Source organism: Diabrotica undecimpunctata, chromosome 8 (assembly GCF_040954645.1).
Source record: "Diabrotica undecimpunctata isolate CICGRU chromosome 8, icDiaUnde3, whole genome shotgun sequence".
Lineage (NCBI taxonomy): Eukaryota > Metazoa > Arthropoda > Insecta > Coleoptera > Chrysomelidae > Diabrotica > Diabrotica undecimpunctata.
The window spans coordinates 129,564,671-129,589,885 of NC_092810.1; the positions used below are offsets into that span (position 1 = coordinate 129,564,671).

General features: G+C 34.1%; 1 protein-coding gene across 2 annotated transcripts in view; it reads right to left on the bottom strand.

The window, feature by feature from the left end:
• Window positions 1-25,215, bottom strand: part of Chd64 (transgelin calponin-3) — a 69,079-nt gene that overhangs the window by 11,932 nt on the left and 31,932 nt on the right. For both annotated transcript variants that reach the window (XM_072541048.1, XM_072541047.1), the window contains exon 2: window positions 11,392-11,528. In XM_072541048.1, the coding sequence (XP_072397149.1) occupies window positions 11,392-11,528 (137 nt within the window). The remainder of the gene's footprint in view (window positions 1-11,391; window positions 11,529-25,215) is intronic.

Sequence of the window (25,215 nt, forward strand, 5' to 3'; positions counted from 1 at the left end):
TGACAGTGTAAAGCGAGCTTGGTGAATCAGTAATTATGAGAGACTGGGACTGTTTCGGCTCTTTTATATGGATAAGTACTTGTATTATTGCATACAAAAACTCTGCAGTGTACAACGAAGTAATGGGATTGAATTTAAATTTAAAGAGCGGATTTGGTTTGAGAATCGCTTCACCAACACCGTCTGATGATTTGGATGCGTCAGTGTATATTTTATAGTGATTTTGATAAGTTTCCATTTCAACCAAGGTGAAAAAGTTAGGATATTTATTTGAAAAACGTCAGGAAATCAGCAAACGTATTGGTATAAATAGGATGCTCTTTATTACTAGCTATTTTGGAAGCATATGAAAGACAAAGATATTTGCATCGAAAAATTAGGGGTAGTTCTCCTGTTAGGCATTGTAAACTTTTCACTGGTGTTATTTGATACGCGCATGTAGCTATTCGTAGAGTTGAGTTTTGGACAGTTCCTAAGGTTTTCAATACTGATGTTTTGCTGGAGGAATAAATTATCGCATCATAGTCGAGTTTGGATCGAATTAAAGATTTATATATGTACATGCAATAATGTACTTTGATCTGCTCCGCAGTTTTTACTGGAAATAGTTTTCATAAAATATAATCCTGATTGGCATGATTTTTTAAGTTCCTCTGAATGTTTTTTCCAAATTAGTTTTTGGCCAAAAAACGCCTAAAAATCGGACATTGTAAAACTGAGTGATTATACTATAGCTTCAGATGTGGTGCAAGTTTTTTATGTTTTCATATGAATAGAATACATTTGGTTTTTGTTGGTGAACATTGTAATCCGATAAATTCAGACCATGATATTAACTTATTGATTGTTTGTTGTAAATGTTTTTGGATTGATGTAAGGTTTTTTCCTTTGGCAAATAATAAGTCTCCCTTTAACAAGTGGTGAGCATTGATTAAGTATGTCATTGATGGTTACAAGAAAAAGTGTTGTGCTTATAAGCGATTCTTGTGGTACGCCGTTCTGTTAAATTTTTTTATCTGAGGTAACATTGTCTTAACTTACTTGGAAGCTGCGAAGATAGAGAAAATTTTATATGAATTTTAACATATTACCTCTAATGTCCCAATTATGCAATTTTGATAAGATATTGAACCGCCATACAGTATCATAGGCTTTATTAATATCAAAGAAGCTTGCAATACAATCCTGTTTATTGGTTAAAGATATTGGCCGATATTTTTCTGGGGATGATCGGGATCTATTTGGTTTAAGAAGAGTAGTTCTCAGTATGATTGCTTCAGACCAGGTTGATGGAAATACCTGATTTTTCCAGATAACATGATGAAGGTCTAATAATAAATGTTTCCCATTGTCTGGAATATGTAGTAGAAATGGTGAAGAGATACCATCTGATCCGGGACTTGAATCTTTGGAAAAGTTTAAAGCTTCAGCAACATTTATTAAGGAAAAGGGAAAGAATCTACAATTTTTTTTTGTATCAGTAATGGTTGGTATTTTTTGCTAGAAAAGAGATCTTATATGTTTGTTTTTGGCCAGAGATTTTCCTTAAATTTTTCTTTTCAGGATTCGTTGTTCATCATGTTCATAATCCATTATTTTTATTTCAGAATGAGAATAACAATCAAGCCTATAATATATTAACGTTTACTTTAGGTCTTCCTATTCGGACAATTTATAATCCATAACGTAATTGCTAATTTTAAACAAACTGTATTGACTGAAAGCTTGTAGTGAAGTGTCTATAGTTAAGAAATAGAAAAGAATTCAATAGTTGAGTTTAAAATAAGCATTTCCATCCTTCGTATACAAAGATTTTTATGAATATAAATTTTTTATTTTTATCTTGAGAATCGATTATGAGTCGGATTATTTTTGTATTTGTCCAAAATCGACTAGCACAGGATTTTCGAATATTATGATTCAGTTTTAAAAGAATTACAAAATTATACTGATTAGTAGACCTGTCAGTCACGTGTGTAACGGTCGTAGATCCTTTTATGGTCTGTCTAGATTAGCCGCTCTCTTATGGTCTAACGTTTATTGGAATATTTTAACTGACCTCGATCCTAATAATAATCTTCACCTTGAATTAGATTTGGTTCTTATTAAACATCTGTTTTGACTGACTTTTGAAAAACTGCACATTAACTAATTGTAGCAAGAAAATAGCATCTCAAGTTAACTACATATTATATAAATACAGTTTTATTGTTTGTTCTTTAGCTAAAATAATGGCATTAAATTCTATAAATAAATATAATCTAGTTACCACGAAGTGTGTTATAGCAATCTTCTTTATCTTGATGGCAAATGTTGTGTCAAATAAAGGTATTTGTTCTTACTATTTTTTGTAAAGTGATAATGAGTAGGTATGCTCATTGCTCGTGTACCGAATATGGTCATGATAATTCTTCTAGATAATTCAAAATTTGTTCGTATGTATTTGTTACATAACACTTTACAGGTTACATCATTTTTTACAGTTCACACCTTTTTTTTTGAAAACAATTTCCGGACTTAAAGTCGAATCGCAAAAAGCATCATTTTAGTTTATTCAAAAAAAAATTATACAATATTTATTTACATATTTTAACCTGCATGAAAGCGGACCATTCTCAACGCCTAAAATAAAGTCACAATTTATTGAGATAGCTGAATTGAAACAAGGGAATAAAAACAGAAAAACCAAATAATATTACAAACTGAGATATCGGGAACAAGATCTTTGTGTCCTTACTTGCATTAAATTCAGTAACTCTTTTATACACTTTGGATGTGATAGAGAAATAAATAAATTAGCAAACTGGGGAACAGGAAAAAATAGATCGAAAATAGTGTACTGTATGGTACAACAAAGACAGACTACGTATGATAACATACATATATACGGGCATTGTCAATTGACAAGATAAATGACAAAACTTTAAAAAGTGCATACACAGCAAATAAAATATTATGAATAGATAGATTAAACATACGTTTTAATTACATAGTCGTTTCAAAAGATGTAAATAGACGTTTCAGCAGCCACGCATTAAAAAAATTCAGTGTACACGAAACGGCAGAAGAAAAGCGACCTAACCTACAAATAAGTTTTCTGTACTCTACATAGACAAGGCTTGGGTTCGTTCGGAAAAATATTCCCATGATGTTTTTTAGCATAATCACTTTCATTAGATACCCCAAAATAAAGTTCAAGAGGTCGCCCAGCTGAGAAGTTGTTCAAATTTTTTACACAAGGCTCAAAAATACAAGTAAAAAATATTATTTTTGAATTCATCAAGGACCAAATTCAAGTTCAAACCTTATTCTATCATTTTTCGATAAGTACTTTGGATTTATTTCATTTTAACATTGTTTTTTGATTGTTAATGTTGTGCTTATGACAGGACGGGGGCACTGCGGCGTGAAGAGAGAGAGAGAAACAAGATCTACGGCACAAATTTTTGCTGGTTTGAATTCTCATTGTACAAATGAGAGGCCGCTCATATGCGCTTCAATTAAAAAACAATGTTTTAAAATCAAATAAGCCAGGAATTTTCATCGAGAGCTGATAGAAGAAGACTTCAACTTGAATTTAGGCACTTGATGATTTAAAAAAAAAAGATGATTTTTTACGTATGTTTTTGAGCCTTGAAAATCATCATTTTGCGTTTTTTGTTCAGTTTTAAATTATAAATTCGAGTTAAAAATAATTATTTATGACTCGAAAACGATCAGCTTTAGAAAAAACTTACAACAAACCTTTTTTGTTCATAATGATCCAAAAAAACTAAAAAATTGCCCGGGTCGAAAAAATAACTGTTACAATTTATTTAAAACAATGTGTAAATGTTACAAGTTTGCAAAAAAATCTCATGGCAATATTTTTCCAAACGCAGAAAGGAAGTTTGGTTACGCCAATGACTGGGTCCTTGCAACAAGGTGTAAGGCATTTGAACAAACAGAAGAAATCCTCACGGTGGACTTACACACAGTGGGAAAGTATTTCCGTAAATGTAGGCTCCAACCAAACGCCACCAAAACAGAGGTTTCCAGTTTTCAACAAATAACAAACTTGCAGGAAGAACACTCAACATCCAATTCGAAAACACCACACTCACCTACAATAAAACACCAAAGTACCTTGGGGTGACTCTTTTAAGGAATATCTTTCAAAAATAGCGGAAAACTTAAATCCAGAAACATCATCCAGAAGCTGTGCGGCACAACATGGGGAACATCGGCTTCCACCTTGCGATCATCTGCCTTGGGTCTTCTCAATCGCGGAATATTGCTCTTCAACCTGACTTAACAACCCACATATACACAAAGTAGATGCCCAATTGAAGATGCTGGTGTTAACAAATCCACCCCTACGCAATGGCTCCCAGTACTGAACCACATTCCACCACCCAAACTACGGCGCATATACTCCCTCACTAGTGAGTACAGAAAGATACTTAGTAACGAGATCCTGCCAATCCATCAAGATATAGATGCTGTCAACGGTAACCATCTACGCTCCAGTCGACCGCCAACAAAAACAGCACAGACTGCTGTGGAAAAGAGTTCAACTTAACGACCACTTGGACTCGAGAACGGATGGAACAACAAAATAGCAGGTTACCCTGCATCACACAAAAAACACCAGGTTTTGACTTACCACGCAACACATGGGATGGGCTATGCTGAACCGAATCAGAACCCAACATGGCAGATGCGGTTACATGATGCACAAATGGGGTAAACGACCATCCCCACTCTGTGACTGCGGACAGCCACAAACCATCTGTCACATTATATAAACCCTATTCATTCTACAAATTCCCAGTCGTCAACAGAACCACGTGTAAGCCAAACAGGGTCGTACGACCTATGTATCATATGATTTTTAAAAATATTTACTTTTGAAACTGTTAGTGTAAGAATTTCTTGAAATTTAATCATTATATCACAATTAAACTAAACTCTAAAAAATAACACGACCAGTAAATAACTTAACAATAACTATAATATAAATATAGCACAATATAATAACTTAAAAATCAACACGATACAATTAGAATTTAAAATAATCACAAGTTGGGATCTGTAACATGAGAATCTGTCTCGCTTACGGTAATAAATTATATTTTATTGCCTCTTGACGAATGAGACGACGAATATCAACACGTGCTCATGTTTACTGATGGGAATTTGGTAAACGAATATACTTTAACAGTGAACAGTGTCCAGTACTGTCCAGTGTCACACAAGATCCTCCGTCCGGCTCGCGGAGATAAGAATACGGCCGGGGTCAGAAAGCCCTGCCTGTCGTAAGAGGCGACTAATGGGTAGGAATAGGGAGGTGGAGAGCCGTCGTTTGAGGTGTCGGGTTGGTAGAAACGCACACGGTCGCTTCGGCGACACGGTCACCGGTCTACATTCCTAGTATCCGAGACGAGACTACTCGTGGGACCACTCTACTCCCATTCCAAAAGAGCCTGGTGAGGTTGAACGAGCTGGGCCCGTAAATACCTCTCCTGACCTCGGTCAGGAGGGGTGTGGATATACCGCTCCTGACGGCGGTCAGGAGTGGTGTAGGTGTCCCGGCACGTACCCACCGGGAGATCCAAGAGTGGTAGAGGAGAGATCCTCGGCGGCGACCTGTCTACGTGTGAGGTGGAAATCCCTCCGCCTGCCGAACCTACCCGCCCGTAGTGTGGGAGTAACGGGTAGGCAAGGTACTCACAACACAGGTACTACGGGGAAGGTGGAGCCCCCGCGGGTTGCGTGTGCTAGACGTGTCGTGGTAACCCTACGGGGTACCCCCACGGGGGACCCACGGGACGTCTTTGGGACGCGCCCCGTGGCACCTTCACTTTGGTGTCGGACTCGTAGGGGCAGAGGTTTCGTTAACGGGCGTATGCCGAAAGGCCAGGTAGCCCAGGGTCCTGCCGAGTTTTTACTTGGAGGGCACGCATTCATGTCATGTCCCACAAGATCCTATCAAGGCAGGTCAGAGGATTTCCTAATGGCGACTCCAGAGTCGATAGACTATATAAATAAGTTAGACGTTCGTTTGTAAACATATATGTATTATGTTTTATACAAAATATATCTAAATTTAAATGTAAATGATACAATACTTAATGAAAGAGGAACTATTATAAATAACGATTTGAAATGTGTAGGATTGGGATGTAATCTGCGCCTGTCATTTGGTCACTTTTTAAATTTCTCTCGTCATGGTTTTCTTGTAGAAATATAGGATATATTACATGGAAATTATAATTTATACCGAAATTAATAATTTCTATAAATATAATTGATATTATCAATCTCAATTGTTAGAAGTCAAAACATTTTGATTGATTTGCTTTTTAAAATATAATACATGACCTAATCAATAAGATTAGTATTTTTCCAAAATGGTTAAAGTCAGTTACGGCTGAGATCATCGTTTTGTAAATTTTATCACGATTAATCACAATGTTACTAAAAATTGAATAAATCCTTAGTCATATTCCATATGGTATTCCATATATGGATATTAAAAATTCTAGGCAACCGAACACATATAGTTACATAAATAACATTGAAAGCGAGAAAGTGAGTCATTCTTTGAAAATAGTGCTAAAAACTACATTCCTCAATGAAAAGTAGAAGTGCTTGGAATAAGTTAAATATTTACAAGGTAAAATTTTTGTAAATACCTCTAAAGTAGATGAAAAAATATTTTAAAAAACTAAACAAGGCAGATTCTGACCTGAACACGTACACTATATTTTTTATGAAAAGAGAAACATAATTAAAACCTGAATGTCAAAACTTTACAATAAAAAAAATTGAGCGCCTAAAATATCATAAAATATGAAAGTTAAATACATGCATAGTTTGCGAGGAATTACGCTACAAAATCTCTTCCTAAAAGAGAGGATGTTAAAAAAATGGCAAAAATCTTAGAGCCAAAGTTAAATTATTACTCTGAACAGTGGTGTAGGTATTATACCTACTTTAAGATAAGTATAAAGGAATACTAATGATAGACTCCTGGAATTCAAAAAGAAAAAGAACAAATACCAACGTCATTGAGGAAATAGTAGCCAGACTATACACATGCCACGGGAACTGGTCCTTGAAGAATACCATCTATATGTCATCTTAAATACAGACGTACCATAATAATAGGAGACCTAAATACAAGATCTCTAAATTGGAGCAACAGGAAAAGTATCCGACAGAAGGTTGCTCAATAATTGTCTTGATATATCAAAAACATTGTCATGGGACCTGTAGAAACAGACTATCCACACATCTAGACATAGCAATCGTACAGAACATAGGACTCCAAACGTAAATCCAAATTGTGGACAAAGAAGGAGATGACCAACAGTAATAAATGTAGGAGACTGACAAATAGAAAATGCACAAGTATACTACAAAAAGGGGACAAAATGGAATACTTTTAGAAAAATAGTCAGCGAAAATAGGAAATATTCCAGAAATAAACAGAAAAAACGAATTCCAATAAAAAGGTAAGGAATTTGAGCAGGCAATAACTAATGCACTACAAAGTAGTACTACAACTGAAGAGACACCAATCACCAGAGGAAGAATTAAAGAAGCTTATAAGGGAAAAACATAAGAGCGACACGAGAGCCAACAGAACTTTCAACCCAGTATTAAAAATAGGTCAATTTGGCTAAGCCGCCAGGGTAAACAAAAGCTACTAAAACAGCAAAACCAGTTATGGGAACCAACAACTGAATCCAAATAAACCAGAATTATGTAAAGTAAACGATAAAAAAACCTATCTCTCTGCTTCACGAAGATCAAGGTACAATTTGTTCAACTAGAAATAGATGCCATGAGGAAAACACTCAAAAAGGAATGTAATCTACATTATAACCAATTCAAGGATGAAGCATCATAGAAAAAGTGGAAGAAATTTACGAAAAAATGACTAAGAAGAGTTCAAGAAAATAATTCGTACCCAATCAAGAAAAAATGTACCACTACCAGACCAAATAACAAACAGTGCCCTGAAACTCGTCCAATAAAAGCAGTAATAGTATACTATCACTGATAGAGACAGAAAGACTAGGAGTACACACTAGGAGCCACACACTCTTGTCTGTGTGTCTACGCCTATGTCTATGCAAGTTGCTTGGTTGCTACGTACTCTTTACTCATTTTATGGCATGGGCAATATGGCATGGAATAATACTAACCATCGAAAGACAAAAACTTAAGTACTTAAAAACACTCTATAAAAGGCAAATAGGAAAGAAGGACAATATGCTGGCTTAAGAGCGAAAGGAAATAGGTTCGGCTTGTCAATAAGATTCGCTTAGCCATGCTTTTCATTCTTCGATAGAAGACCCTATTATCTAGCGATTGTTTGGAACTTGGGGTTTGGTTTCTCGTTTATGATAATAGTACATATTGAGTTCCTTTCATGAATTTATGTGGCTACTTGCATTATAAATGATTTTGTATTGCCGGTGAAGATATTTGTGTAGTATGCATATTTGCAATTATTTCAAAGTACTAAATGCACGAAGAAGTTTTCTTAACATTCTCGAAAGCTACTTTTATAAGTTTTTCAGAAAGGATATACAAAGAATGCATGTGAACTGGCACCCGCTCGTAGGTAATAATCCCTATACGAATACAGGGGTTTGCGCGAATTGGCTACCGATGAAATTCTGGGAAATTTAAGTAGGTAGGCGATGGATTTTATTCAGTTGGCCAGTTAGAAACTGGATTTTCTCATCATTCTTTAAATATACCCCTTCGCCGTAAATTTATTTCAAATTAATTTGCTGAAGTTTTGCGTATTTCTCGATTATATCGTCATATAAGATGCAAGCTACAGAAATGTTAAGCAAACGAGAAAAACCCATGCTAGTGGTGAACAGTTTTAAATATAATTTCCATAAGTTATTGTTGGGAGAATTGAAGCGATACCAGTGTGCACACCCTGGATGTAAGTGGTGAAAAGGGAAACTTTCGCACCGTACACATCGTTGGCTTTGGTGATGAGCACAAACATAAGCGCAGTAGTCTGGAAACTCAAAACCACTAAAAACTCAGCAATTCACTGAAAAAAAGGCCGCTGAAGACATTTGTGAGAAGACCATAAAACTTCTTCACAAAGAAGTAAACCGTTTTGGCATTAAAACGCTTACTGTGAATTATGTAGATCTGGTGTAGAGTCTGCAGGTACTACAGTCGGAGGAAGATGTTACCGAAACTACTAACGAGTGTGAAGGAACAGTATGACGAGCTAAATACAATTTGAAAACGATAAATGAAGGAGAGCAGTTCTCAGAACGATTCGGAGTCGTCAATTTTCACGGGTTCATGAATGAACACTACGTACTTTTTGTTTATGTGTACGAGTGTACGAGTTTAAGCATAATTCTTGACCAGCCGTTCTGTGAACTTTAAAATAGCAATTAACAAACCAGTTAGACAAGTTTTCCCAAATTCTGATTTGAAAGGATGCCGTTTTAACTGAAGTAACTGAATTTGCTTTTGATTTTGGAGCAATCTTATCCAGACATCCGGCAGTTCAAAAATTTTCACAGTTCTTGGTGGAGAACTATAGACGCCAAATTTCCACATATCATGTGGGCCGAGAATAGTACGTCTCTACAAAGAACGACGAATGCATGCGAGAGCTTCCACTTAAAATGCAATTTATGTTTTATACTTCTAATCAGAACATTTTCCAATGTTTGGAGGTTTTGGAAAATGTTTAAATAAATACCTATTTTAAAGTAAGAAGTAGTAGTGTCCCTAAAAAGTATCTTCTTCTTCTTCTCGTGCCACTCCTAGCGGAGATTGGAAATCATCATGGCCACTGCGACTTTGTTAGCAGCGCGCCTAAAAAGTTCAATCGAACTACACCCGAACCATTCACGTAGATTACGAAGCCACGATATTTTTCTTCTTCCCACACTTCTTTTGCCCTGCATGATATTTCTTAAAAGTTCGTACTTTTCACCTCTCACAATGTGCCCCAAGTATTCCATCTTTCTAGTTTTTATCTCATTTAGAATTTCGCATCTTTTGTCTAAAGTTTGGAGTACTTGCGTGTTAGTGACGCGGTCCATCCATGATATTCTGAGAAAGCTTCGATGTTTTTTTGTGGTCAACTGTTTTAGTGTCCAAGCCTCTACTCCATACAACAGGGTAGAAAAGACATAACACCGCAGCATTCTTATTCGTAACTTTATATTGATATCACGATTGCAAAAGAGTTTGCGCATTCTATTAAAGACTGATCTAGCGATTTCTATTCTACATCTAATCTCTTTTGTTTGATCAGTATCGTCTGTGATCCAAGCACCTAGATATTTACATATAACAGGACACACGCTCAATCGTTGTATTGTCTATTACAAGATTAGCTCTGATGTTCTTTGATTTCGTGATTACCATAAATTTAGTTTTTTTCAAATTAATTTTCAAGCCGTAACTGTTACAGTATATATTGAGACTTTGAACGAGATGTTGTAGTTCTACTAGCGTTCTCGTTAGGAGAACCGTATCGTCAGCATACCTTATATTGTTGATCGTCTCACCATTTATTATCAGACCAAGATCTTCTTCCTCGAGTGCTTGTTCACAAATGGCTTCACTATACAGATTAAAAAAGTATACCGAAAATCAATAGGTCTGAAAAGAAATTTCATTGAGCATACAATAGGTCTTTTCCAGGAAAAACGTATAACTGCTTTTGAGTTTGTAAAACATAATGTCAAGAAGGCATTAACTTTTATAGTCTGTAAGTTGCAGTTTCTTTAATAAATAAATTGTTTACGACTACATTTCTAATTTCTGGTGTATATTATACTGGTTTTTCTCAAAATTCCAGTTTCAGAAGATTAATATTCTGGGAATTTTGTAATACGCAGAAGCCAGTTCATATATGGGATTGGTAGCCAATTTGCGTAGGATTAAAGTGGTTTTATAGAGCTGGGGAGCCAGTTATTGTGCGCCTGTATACAGAAATAGACAAAGCGCATTTCCCACACAACGATTTTAACTGAAACTTTTACAAAATTCCTGTTCTTACTACTTTTTTCTATAGTTATATTTAGTTTCTAGTAAATAGTAATGTATACTTTTATTATATGATATTATATTAACCAGTCATCGAACTAAAATGCAAAGTTAAAGTGAAAAAATGGTTATATTTTCTGTCAGTTTGCTTTCTAGACTATTTTTTAAATCATTTCCAAAGAGCCTTATGCAATATAAAATTCCTAAACACCGTATGTTAATGATATACCTGTATAAAAGGCGTTCTTTGTCGAGATTATCTGACATTCCTGGTACAATTGTTGTACCCGTATGCCCATAAAAGCAATCGTTACCTAATGGTACATTACACTTTCTCTTACGTTAAATACTCACTTGCACAATACGGTTCCATCCTTAAGTACTTCATAAAAGTTGTCCATATCACCAGCTGTGTTAAGTTCGTCTCCTGTAATCGTCACGATCCATTCGAGACTTTCTTTAGCCAAGTCTTCGCTGTATTTGGCATTTACCTAGAAACAAATAAAAAAAAATAAATACAAAACTTCTAAAAATTTGCAGTACGTTATACATATATACAAAACAAACAATAAAAATGATCTTAATTACAGACGTTCATTGTAAATCAGATGTTCAAATTTAACCTCATTAGTTCTTTTGTGAGTTGTGAAATATCTTTGCCTTTTAATAGTGTTCACGACATACAACATAAATAGAAGGAAATAAAAGAAATGCCAAAATGTTCGATACAGTGAAAATATTTTGATAAAATACTTGAAAATTTTTATTACACATATAAAACAAACCAACTATAAATATCGCTCCCTCCCTATCCTGACAATTGAAAACTGAGCAGCCAAAATTATTTCGCTTTACTAAACAGATACTATTTTACAAAACATATATAAAAAAAATAATTTTATAAATTTAATCAATTACTTTTCCGTTTCAAAACTTTTTATCTCTATAATATTGTTCTCAAATTTGAATAAACCGATTAACTTTCAATTTCTTTCAATTTTAAAATTGACCCGGATACGCTCGTCACTTCGCTAGCTAAACTCTCTCCTTGGATCTGCTCCCAAAAACCGATCTCGATCTCACGTCCTAACCAAAACTCCTATCTCCTTTCGGAGACAAAATTCTCTTAGCTTAAGCTTCTCCCAATGCAATGATAATTTATTGATCCTTAAAAATACTCTTAACATTAACTTCTGTCGAAAACAAAATTACTTTTTAATTCACACAACTTAATTTTCTTCTACCGTTCAAATTCACCAGTATTCAAACTCTTTTTTTTTTCAGATGCTTTCAGACACGAAGATTTTTCCCTGAATTTTTTAACGAAACACTTTCTATTCAACACAAATAAACCCTTATATGAATATAACTCCATTCTTTAATTTTTTTAGCATGTAGAAATAACAATTTTTTGTCACTCATAAAAAAAATTATGAATGTACATATATATGCGTGTTTCATTGATTATCGAAATGCATTTTTATGGTCTACAAATTCTCTTGGGTTTATTGGTTTATTGGACAGTTTATTGGTTTATTGGACAGTTTATTGGTTTATTGGACATTTTATTGGATTTATTGGTTTATTGGACATTTTATTGGATTTATTAGTTTATTGGCATACCAACCACTTTATTTGGATTTTAACAATTAATCAGGACATACAGCCACGTGAGAAAGCAGCTCTCCAGAAGCCACAACTTCTAATTGGAGGACCCAACAGCTAGAACACACAAGCAGCCCATCGAAGCAATAAGTAGCACTTATTAACTGTTAAACTTTGGCAGGGTTAATTATTGTTTTTTTATTCTTTTAAATAAATATGTTTGGTTGAAATTTGTCGTATTTGCTATCAGCTGAGAACTCAGGTTCAATCCCTAGTTTAAGACAAGAAGAACTCACCCTTGAGATACTGAGCTAGGCAAGGTATAGACGATAAGCTCCCATGGTTGATTGAGGTATTATTTTTACAATAGTACTTCAATTCTCTTTGGTAGTCTTATCGTTACACATTGGCACATAAGGTAAGCCGAAAAATTCCTTTTCTCTTAAATATTTTCAAATAAATATTTATTTTAGACCCTTACCGGGAGCCCTAATAGTTGTTAGAACTATGTTTATTGGCCCGAGGTTATTTAAATAGCTATGGATTTATGAATATGTGTTCTGAAACCATCAATTCGTTTGGAGAATATCCCGTTTGCTTGGCCGCACAACACCTAAGAAGCAACAAAGAAACGAAACTGAAACAAATAATAAACAAGGAAGGAACAATAATAAACGACGATAAGACAATAATGGAAAGATGGAGGGAACATTTCCAGCTGATACTGAATGGAAATCAAGCGAATACAATGGAAAAGGAAAGCCACAACAAGAGAGTATCCATGAGAAACACGGAAAATCCAGAAACTATAGAAAAAGAAGAACTGGAAGAAGCAATAAGAAAGATAAAGATTGGAAAAGTACCAGGAAGCGATGAAGTACCAGAAATGATGAAATATATAGGAGTAAAAGCAAAAGAAAAATTGTTATATGTACATATATTGTAACACTGCCGTATTACAATAATATATACAAGGCCTGAATCGCTCACTGTCGGAAGAGAATTGGGCGGGGTTTTCATAAACATATAGAAACTATATCGTATTTTAAATCCAAGCACAATTAGATAATATGAAGTTATAATTTATTATTGGACGCCACCCCTGGTTTATCCTCGAAGGGGAAGAGAAAAAAAAATTAAGATTTATTGAAAGTTTACAAGAAAACTATTCTTTATTATTTCTTAGCAATGAACAAAAAGAAAACATTAAAAGTTACGTCATCCCAAAGGGATTCCAAAATATTATTTTATGTTAACATTATCATAAACAAAAAATCTTTGTATCGTATTAAATTAAGAATTGGTTATAAAGAAAATGAATGTATATATATATTAACCCCAAATTTCGAAATTTGTTTACATTGAAAATAATATAGTTATTTATCAACTAGGAACAATGAAGAAAATAAACCTTTAAATTAAATTAGAACACTTCACTATATTTTCATTTTTTTTTGAGTTCATAATCATTTCTGTTGTCTTGAAAGTAGGTATAATAAAAATTGGTACAACCTTAATCTGCTCTGTTTCTCTTCTTATTTAATCGGTCACCAAATAAACCATTGATTCAGCTACGTACTATATAAAATCACCACCATCCTAGATAAGAGGGGTTAGGGATTCCAAAAAAAGATACTGCTACTGGGCCATGATCTGGAATAACTCCATAGCAATACTATCTTGCGACGAGTATTAGAAATATAATATCAGCATTATAGCCTCTCCAATAAGGGTCTAAAAAAATAATATATCTATCTGAACTGAAATATGGACAAGAAAAGGATTTATTAACTCACCTCTGAATTGAGACCCACTTTGGAAACACGTCTTAACGGTTGGACGGTCTTAACAGAAAAGAGCGAAGCGCTGTCATGGCGCCTGAATCTGGAAATTGGGCGTGAGTGACAAGTTGAAAAATATGCTCATCTACCGGATATATTTGGGAAGTACAGAAGAATACTTGAGTCGGCTACAGGTAGGTACTTGACAGATAGATGGGGCTATTAGTTTTATTAAAAAAAAATATATAATCGAAATATATAATGAGTTTCTTTTAAATCTTTTGAAACGGTTACACAGCCCTCCCCACGATTTCAACTGGGTACCAGCGTGGAATCGGACTAGGCATGGTGGCACACCATACTAACCTTTTCAAAAGTGGGAATAGATATACGGAGAGGTAAGACAAACAGAATGGACAAATATAGCTACAATCTGGACTCACAGAATCCTTCTTTCACAACTCACGTGGGAACAACTCAAAGATTTCAGAACAAAGCGAAACAGAACGCATAGAAATGACTCAACTATAAAAATGTAAACAAAAAAAATTGCATTCTCACTCTCAAAATGCATAGGGTATTTCACCTATAACCAATATCATGAACAAAGCGGAATAAAACAAAACATATCTACAAATCATTATTTGAGACCAAATGCTCGCATTCAATCGAAACAATATAATTAAGATATTATTATTTGAAATTTCATAAGTAATATAAAGCAAAACATACTAGTGTTGTCACCAAGATACAAAACAGATAATTTACTGCGTAGTCGTTATGAGACCTAACACAATAAAACACAAAAAAAATAATGTTATCGTTTGTTCGGAAGCGTAGAGTCTTTCATCTATGACTTAATCCACGAATAACATAAGAATAATAATACAATCGTATCATTAACGCCATAAAATACAAAATACAAATGTGTCATCGTTTATTCGGAAGCATAGAGTCTTTCATCTATGACTTAATCCACGAATAACATAAGGTAATAACGCAGCGCGTCATTATAGACACATTTAGAAATACACAAATAAAAGGAAAGAGTTACTAATAGTTCAAAATTGGGTACATTAAAGTTCTACAAAGACAAGCCTTAATAAGTTTACTGGGAAAGGTAGACATCAGAATTTCTGTAAGACACATCTATATTTAGAAACAAAAAAAGCTGATGTTTAGTTATTAGTATGGCAACTAGAATTTGTGATAACTAACGTGTATCATCCGCCTATAATAGGGACAACATCGGTAGGTCAAATTCGGGTAGGTTTAACTTCGGGTAGGGTCAACTTCGGGTAGGGTCTAAATAATTCTAGATTACATAACTAAACAGGTATTGGAGAACTAAAAAAAGTTTCCTGACGCGGGAGGCTGTTATTCTAGATTTATTACTGAAATACAATTATGAATGGCTTATCATTCCGACGAGTCAACTAGCGGGAATCCGCTTACTTCATCCCTAGCCTTCCTCAGTGTCTGGCCATTCAGAATATAGGATGTTAGACAGCAATAATCTTTTCAAACATTATTTTGGGGGGTTTCGAATAGAGAGTCGAAATTCGAAGGTCTTCACACTAAGAGTAAAACTTAGGCAAAATGAACAGATACTATAATGAACTATCATTGGTAACTAGACAGAGGAATCTTGATATCTTTGGTATAGATACCAAAAAAAATTACTTGGATTTATAAGTCCGTAAAATAAGATAAACTGAATTTTGTATCCACTTGAAGACAACTAAAGGTATGTACAATTTATTGTAATATAAACTACCATAAGCATAAAAATATCACATTCTACCAAGGCATTCTAAAAATAAAATGAGATTAAATTTTGCAAACACCCTTAAAATCAATATAGGTTCTTGGTCGGGGTAGCATAAACTTAAGATCTCGATCAATACAAACTAGAGAGAGAATAATACCGAAGTAGAATAAGATAAGATAAAAATAAAATTTATGTCGAAAAGAAATACGACATATATACATATATACACATATATATATATATACATATATACACATATATACATACATATAGACATATTGAACACAATAAATGATCAATATTATAATAATAAAAAGTAAAACAGTTCAACGAACTGGGGTGCGAGCCAAACTGAGTTGCTCTGGAGATCGACGTGCGGAGTCTCCTACACTACTTCCAGAGGCTCGTCTCTTTGCGACAACATCTGAGATACACAAAATTATTAATTGGAATAGGGATAGGTCCACTAATCCACTTGACTATAGCAGGATGCTCCCTGACTAATAGTCAACACCACCGACATAAAACAAGGGTTGTCGAGACAGCTCAAAAAAAATTGAAACGTGTCAACTTCCTGAAGGGAAAGAAGCACTAAGGGACAGATTTGCCAAAGCAAAGTGGTATTCAATGTACTAAGTACTAGGGTATCAGTGCTGTACTGACCCCACGCCAAAAAAAAATTTGGAAAGGAAACGAATCCTCTCCAGGATAAAGTTCGCGTTAGCGCAACTCTTCCTGTACACGGGCCACGGAGGGATTGAATAGTCGCTGGAGAAGGTAGCAAAGATTAAGTACGCAAAGGCGTAAAGGGAATCAACTAAAAAATTAAAAATTAAGAATGGACTGAACATTTTAGAAGAAAGGTATTAAAATTTTAAGAAAACCGATTTATTCGGTTTCAGACAAATCTGAATTATCCGACGAAATACTGACAGGTTGATAAGCTTTTAGGTCTAAATAAAACAATAAAAAATAAACAAAAATCACGACATATTTACATGCAAAATTAAACTGGATGCTCGATTTGATGAATCGACATCAGGTACAGTTCGTTGGCTATTAGGCACAACGACCAATGGCAGATTTCTATAAATATGGCTCTAACCTAACCAAAAGTGTGGAACAGACCAGTGTTAAAGTTTCTGAAAGCGAAAAGAAGGATGCTTCGAGCTCAACAAAGGCGGGTGGCCTACTAAGTAGCTTTAGCAAGTTTCGCTATGGTTATCCACTAGGTAGACAACCTAAATAGCATCAAACAATAATAAAGTTGACTATGACAGTCAAGCAATGAATGAATTTCCAACCACTGGTTGAAAATTAAACTAACGCAAAAGAAGAAAGACAGGATGGCCAATAGTTCCATAAGAATATCCTCTGTGATTGATCACAGCGAAAAATTTCCAAGCAAGAAGACTCCCAAAAGGAAAAAAGAAGAAAATAAATCCAAACCGTTAATACACATCTTGGAGAAGAAGAAAGAAAATGGGGTATATGGCATACAAGCCACAATCGGTACACAAACAGTTTAGTCTAAAACTGTTGTTTCCGAAAGAAACAAAAAAAATCGTAGGAGTCTTCCACGAAACAAAAACTTACGATAAGACTTAAAAGGAACGGAAGAATCATTACAATCTTCCAAAGAAATAGAAAAATATTACAGTCCACCATCAATAATAAAAAATCGTGATGTTGGATGTAACACACCACAACAATAAAAAAGTTGAACAGTAAAACATTTTTGACACCTAATTGAATCCAATATGGTCGTCATACAAATCACAAAGAAATGTTTACCATTCTTTAGCAGAACTCTAACAAAGTCAAAATAATATAGACTTTTAATTCTCAGTGGGTCATTTACGGTAGCACCAGAACTATTTCAATTGTTAAACAAACGTGGTCTTAACGTCGACATAAAGATAAAAGATAAATTCACAATAGGCGGCAGCGGGTTGTTTCACCTCTGTTTATACAAAGAGTCACAATAGACAACAGTAAACTACTTCAACCTCACTTGTGCCATATCATGAACACAAGATAATAAATGAAAGCTTTTGAGCCTTAGCCAAAAGTCTCAAAGCAAAAAGATATATGTGGTCTAATAAACTATTAGAAGACCGCAAAAATGTCAACGACAAAAAAAGAAAGCTGCTGCGTATACAACAGTCTGACATCCACACAAATAACTCAAGATACAATAATACAGGTCACGTGCCTGTACGTCCTACAGGACATCTCGAGAAAAAAAGGTAAAACCACAAATAACAATAAGTTCCAGTACCAAAAACATACTTCTACAACATCTGACCACACAAAGACATAAAATTAACATAACAGAAGGAGAATAACAATATTTCCGCTCTATATTCTCAACAAAGACGCCTTAGGCAGAGAGAAACGAAGTCATATCATTACTTCCTTATACATGCAAAACAAAAGAACCATGGACTGTAAAATATAGAAAGCATTTTCCTTTTCAGGAAATAAAATTTTCTTTTCAAAGTACGAAAAAGTTAAACTATGAAAAAATAAATTTTTAAAATAAACGAAAAACAAATTAAAAAGAAAATTTAACAGATAACAGATATTATATCAAAAACACCCAAAAAAGTATTCTGCAAAAATCCAGATAACACATTTTAAAATTACGTAGGTCGGGACAGCCTGTATATAGGTATAATTCCCGGCTGTTTGCCGCAAATAAAAACCATGAATCAAGGTCAAGAAATAAAATTCACTTAATTGATTTTTCAAATAACAAACGCTAATAGCCATTTCGTTCATTTAAAATAAACACATTGAGGAATATAATTATTATGGTTCTATCAACAAATAAGACTGAACTGCAAAGAAAATGAATTGAGGACTAGAATATAAAATGCTTGAACATATTAGCCGGAATAAATTCAAGGTTTCAATCCATACCAAACACTTATAAAGAAATAAACAAAGTTCATTTTTCACTTATGGAATGTTTACCTTAGGCAAACGGGGAATAAACAGACGATTATCTTACCATTCAAAATACGACCATTAAAATGCACACGTAATAAACATTCCAAATACGTATTATGTATTTCACAAAATTAAAAATACGACGAGAATATTTCTACGCAATTTTACGAAGATTAAATTAAAGGAAAACGAAAATCGTACCAGTTAAACTGATTAAACAAAAATTGGGTAAAAGCAAATACACAAACAACTTGAGTCTAAAATACGAAATGTAAACAGAAATCATAAACATATTACGTTGTTTTTATAATGAAGATACACGCCCCACGTTGGGCGCCATTTATGTAACACTGCCGTATTACAATAATATATACAAGGCCTGAATCGCTCACTGTCGGAAGAGAATTGGGCGGGGTTTTCATAAACATATAGAAACTATATCGTATTTTAAATCCAAGCACAATTAGATAATATGAAGTTATAATTTATTATTGGACGCCACCCCTGGTTTATCCTCGAAGGGGAAGAGAAAAAAAAATTAAGATTTATTGAAAGTTTACAAGAAAACTATTCTTTATTATTTCTTAGCAATGAACAAAAAGAAAACATTAAAAGTTACGTCATCCCAAAGGGATTCCAAAATATTATTTTATGTTAACATTATCATAAACAAAAAATCTTTGTATCGTATTAAATTAAGAATTGGTTATAAAGAAAATGAATGTATATATATATTAACCCCAAATTTCGAAATTTGTTTACATTGAAAATAATATAGTTATTTATCAACTAGGAACAATGAAGAAAATAAACCTTTAAATTAAATTAGAACACTTCACTATATTTTCATTTTTTTTTGAGTTCATAATCATTTCTGTTGTCTTGAAAGTAGGTATAATAAAAATTGGTACAACCTTAATCTGCTCTGTTTCTCTTCTTATTTAATCGGTCACCAAATAAACCATTGATTCAGCTACGTACTATATAAAATCACCACCATCCTAGATAAGAGGGGTTAGGGATTCCAAAAAAAGATACTGCTACTGGGCCATGATCTGGAATAACTCCATAGCAATACTATCTTGCGACGAGTATTAGAAATATAATATCAGCATTATAGCCTCTCCAATAAGGGTCTAAAAAAATAATATATCTATCTGAACTGAAATATGGACAAGAAAAGGATTTATTAACTCACCTCTGAATTGAGACCCACTTTGGAAACACGTCTTAACGGTTGGACGGTCTTAACAGAAAAGAGCGAAGCGCTGTCATGGCGCCTGAATCTGGAAATTGGGCGTGAGTGACAAGTTGAAAAATATGCTCATCTACCGGATATATTTGGGAAGTACAGAAGAATACTTGAGTCGGCTACAGGTAGGTACTTGACAGATAGATGGGGCTATTAGTTTTATTAAAAAAAAATATATAATCGAAATATATAATGAGTTTCTTTTAAATCTTTTGAAACGGTTACAATATAACCTAATATGGAAGAGAAAAGTAATACCCAGACAATGGACAAATGCAGTAATTATACCTATATACAAGAAAGGAAACACAAGAGACTGTAAGAACTATAGAGGTATATCACTATTATGTGTAGCAGCAAAAGTATACGAAACCATAATAGAAAGGAAAATCAGAAAAGAAATAGAACATAAATTAGAGGACGTACAAAGTGGATTCAAGACAGGACACAACACACAAAACCATATATTCACCATGCAACAAGTAATCAGACAAGGGGTTAGACCTCAGCCCAGTGCTATTCATAAATGTAATAGATGAGATAGTGAAAGAATGTAAGAAAACATTCAAGAAATACTGCATCGGTTGGAACAGACTGCAAATAATAAACGCTGAGATGTGTATATTTGCAGACGACATAGTATTAATTGCGGAAACTGCAGAAAAACTGAAATACAACTTAGAGAAATGGAACCTAGAAGCAAGCAAATACAACTTAAACGTAAACAAAGAGAAGACTCAGATAATGAAAATATCAAGGAAACAAGGGACGGAAGATCAAATAGAAGTAATGATAGACCAACAAAAAATAATACAGACAAATTCATACAAATACTTAGGAACAGTAATCAACAACAAAGGAGACATCGAGGACGATCTTAACAACAGAATGGAAAACACAGGAAAACTATTCCAAGCACTAAATAGAGGATTCCTTAATAACAAAGAAATATCAACAAAGACCAAGAGGACAATATACAAAACAATATATAGACTTACAGTGACATATGGAGCAGAAAATTGGATATTAAACAAAAGACGTCAGAGCTGAATTCAGGCAGCAGAGAAGAAATACCTCAGAAGAACGATCGGAGGAAAAAGAACTGATAGAATCAGAAATGAAGAAATAAGAGAAAGACTCAAAATCAAACCGATACTCGACTCAATCAAGGAGAAAAAATTGGCATGGTTCGGACATCTAACCCGGATGGACAATAATAAAAAAGAGTGTGGGACGCCAAACCAATAGGGAAGAACAGAAGAGGAAGACCCATTAAAGAATGGAACAGTGACATCTCGCAGACACTGCAGAGTAAGGGGTAAGACCTGACAGGAAGCAACACAGATGGCATCCAATAGGAAGAAATGGAGAAAGTTCGTTAAGAGCTAGGACACCTTCGAAGACTATAAAATATTGTAATTTAATGAATTGTATTATAAACGCCCCAACACCGAAAGGTACAAATGGGTATACTGATTAAGTAAGTAAGTAAGTATGACTTTGGATCTTTTAATACCTTAGCCTTCTTTTTGGACAAGAGCAAAAAAAAACAAAAACCCAAAGATACAACACTGTTATATTCTAATATAAGGAGTGAATGAAAATTATCAAAAAGGTAATGATATTATACGAATCAGGAACAAGAGCAAAAACAATAAGAACCCAAACATCCTAACCTAAGAAATGGGAAAAAGGGATTTAAGAAAAATAAACGTAAAAGATAAAACAAGGCCTGAATATGTAAAATAAATAGGAATATAAGTTGGATCACCATATTTAAAGACTTACTCCTACACACAAATCCATAAGCCATTATTAATTGAATGATTGAGCAAACTAAGATAAAAATTATAATGAATAAAAACTAGTTATTTCAATTTCTTCAATAATGAATAAGGCAACCACTTTTATTAATTTCGAACAACACTTTCATCTTAATATGCATTATTTACTGATTAAGTATATACCGTTCATAAAGAAAGTAGTAATAGATGGGTTTCTATTTTCTATCCGTCGTTTAATACCTCAACCTACACGGTTCAAATGAAACCAGTCTGTCCTGTTATATAATACATACAATTTACATAATAATATCTACGTAGGTGAGAAATTAATGCTTCATAGGAAAGTAACGTTGAAGAATGAGCAACAGGTTGGACATTTGATTATAATAATATAGAAATGCATAAATGTGTAAAATGAACGCCTTGTTTTGAAAATATTTCTCGCACAGTTCTTTTCTGGCTTTATTATTATCTCGTACATTGTTAATATATAAAAATATATGTTGTATATTGATTTTAATTCCTTATCAGCATTTTTTACCATTGCAAACCAAATTACACAAGATTTCCTAAATCTAAGAGCTCATTTTATGGTATCCTGATTACATATATCATATTATCACAAATAATACACTAGCCTTGCATGCGTCTCTACATCTCACTATGCTCTTCGTTTCGATTGCTTCTTCTTCCTTCTTGTATGTAGGCTTTAAAACCTGTTTCTGCTTAAATATTAGCCTCCTAAATTGTTTAAATTATCGCATTATCTTTTTCTTAGTCTGCCAATACTTCTTCGTCCATTTGGTGACTTATCTCGTGCTATTCGTACTATCCTATCCTTTGTATTCTACTAATGTGTTCGTTCCACTCCTGTTATCACCCATCCATTTATGTGTTCTATATTGCATGCTCTTCTTATGTTTTCGCTTCTATCCCTATCCAACAGACTTTTTCCCGATATTCGCCGAAGTATTTTCATCTCTGTTGCTTCTAGTAGTCGTCCCGTTTTAGATGTGTCAGGTCTTGTCACCGCCGTGTATGTTAATATAGGTCTGATTGCTGCTTTATAGATTCTTGTTTTTGTGTCTTGTCTTAGGTGTATGTTCTTCAATACAGTGTCATTAAGAGATCCTGCCGCTTTACTTGCTTTTAAGCTTTGTTGTCGTACTTCTTCTTCAACATCTCCGTAACTAGTTATATCTATTCCCAGATATCTAAACCTTGCTTCCTGCTTTATTATTTTCCCATGAATTTTACATCGTAGTGGGTATTTAGATGTTGTCATACATTTAGTTTTTTCTGCATTATCATATTGTATTTCTTGGCTGCTGTATTGAAGATGTGTGTTAATCTTTGGAGCTCGTCTTCTGTCTCGGCGATTAATGCGGCGTCGTCTGCATAACATAATATTTGCATTTCTTTGTTCCACATTATGTAACCATGACCTTTATGTACTGCTTGTATTATTTCGTCCATTATTATATTAAAGAGAAGTGGGTTTAACGAGTCATCCTGTCTGACTCCGCTTTGTAGTGGTATACACTGTGTTAGTTTTCCATTTATCTTTGCCTGTATTCGATGATGGAAGTAGATGTTTTCGATGGTTTGTATAATATTGATTTGTGTTTCTTTTATACAGTAGGTCTAAGACATCTTCGACTTGGATGCGATCGAAAGCCTTTGTCACGTCTATAAAACATAGATATGCTGGTTTATTGTGTTCGATCGCCTTTTCTGTGATTTGTCTTAATCAGGATCTTCAGGACCTGAATCCTTATTGTTCATCTGATAAAGTTGTTAGTTTATTGATTTTGTTGGTTGGGATTTTTATGGTAAGCTTAATTACGGTGATCAGTAGATTTATACCTCTATAATTGTTAAGGTCTTCTTTATCTCCTTTCTTGAACATTGGTATCATTATGCTGTTTCTCCATGCGTCTGGTACCTTGCAGTACAATATTAGTTTTTGTATAAGTTTTGTCATCTCTAGGGTTATACTTTCTCCTTCGTGTTTTAGAAGCTCGTTGATTATTCCTTCTGGTCCTGGTGACTTTCTATTTTTGAGTGAATTTATGGCTATCTCTACTTCCTGGAAACTGATTTCTATTTCATGTCTTAATTCAGTTACTATTGTGTTAATTATTATTTTCCTTTCCTTTAAACAGTTCCGTCAGGTATCTTCCCCATTCATTTGCTGGTATGTTATTGTATTCCTTCAATTCTGCCATTTTTCCCGTTGGTTTCTTATGAATCTTCATATTTGTTTTTGTGTACCGTAGAAGTCGCTTTCCATCCTTTTTATAAACTGTTCTCAGTGTTCATATTTTGTTCTTCTTACGAACTGCTTTGTTTCATTTCGTATTCTTCTATACGTGTCTCGGGATTCTGGAGTATTTGATGTTTTGTACTTCGTGTAGGCCTTTCGTTTCTCTTTACATTCTCTTTTATTTCTTTTCTGAACCATGTATTATTGTTGTTTCTTTTGTTCAGTATGACTTTGCGTTTTCCTAGAGCTTCTGTTGTTGCTTCTTCAATGTTGCTTTTAATTTTTCCCAGCTCGCGTTTATATCTTCGATAAAGCGATCACTGTATTCTGAAACTTCTGGATTGTATCTACAATACTAATTTTGGAACATCCAGCAATGACACTCTTTCTCCATATCAGAAAACGTTTGAAGAGTTAGCATCCCTAGAAAGAGTTCACAGGGCGATTTATTTTCCACAGCCTTGTTTAATCTAGTTCTGCAGTATGTAATTAGGAAGAGTGAATTGAACAGAAAAGGCACGCAAAGAAATAAAGGTCATAGGGTACTATAAATATACAGATAACGTGATACTGCTCAATACAGCGAATTGAACAGAAAAGATTAAATAAGGATAAACAGCAAAAAAATTCGGTAATTATGTGCGATAAAAACTAAAAAGAACTATTGCCAAACTAGGGAGAAGGAAGAACGTTGAAAATAAAACGAGCAGGTAGTGCCACTACTTGGCTGCAATTATCACGGAGAATTTTAAGAAACCAAAGAA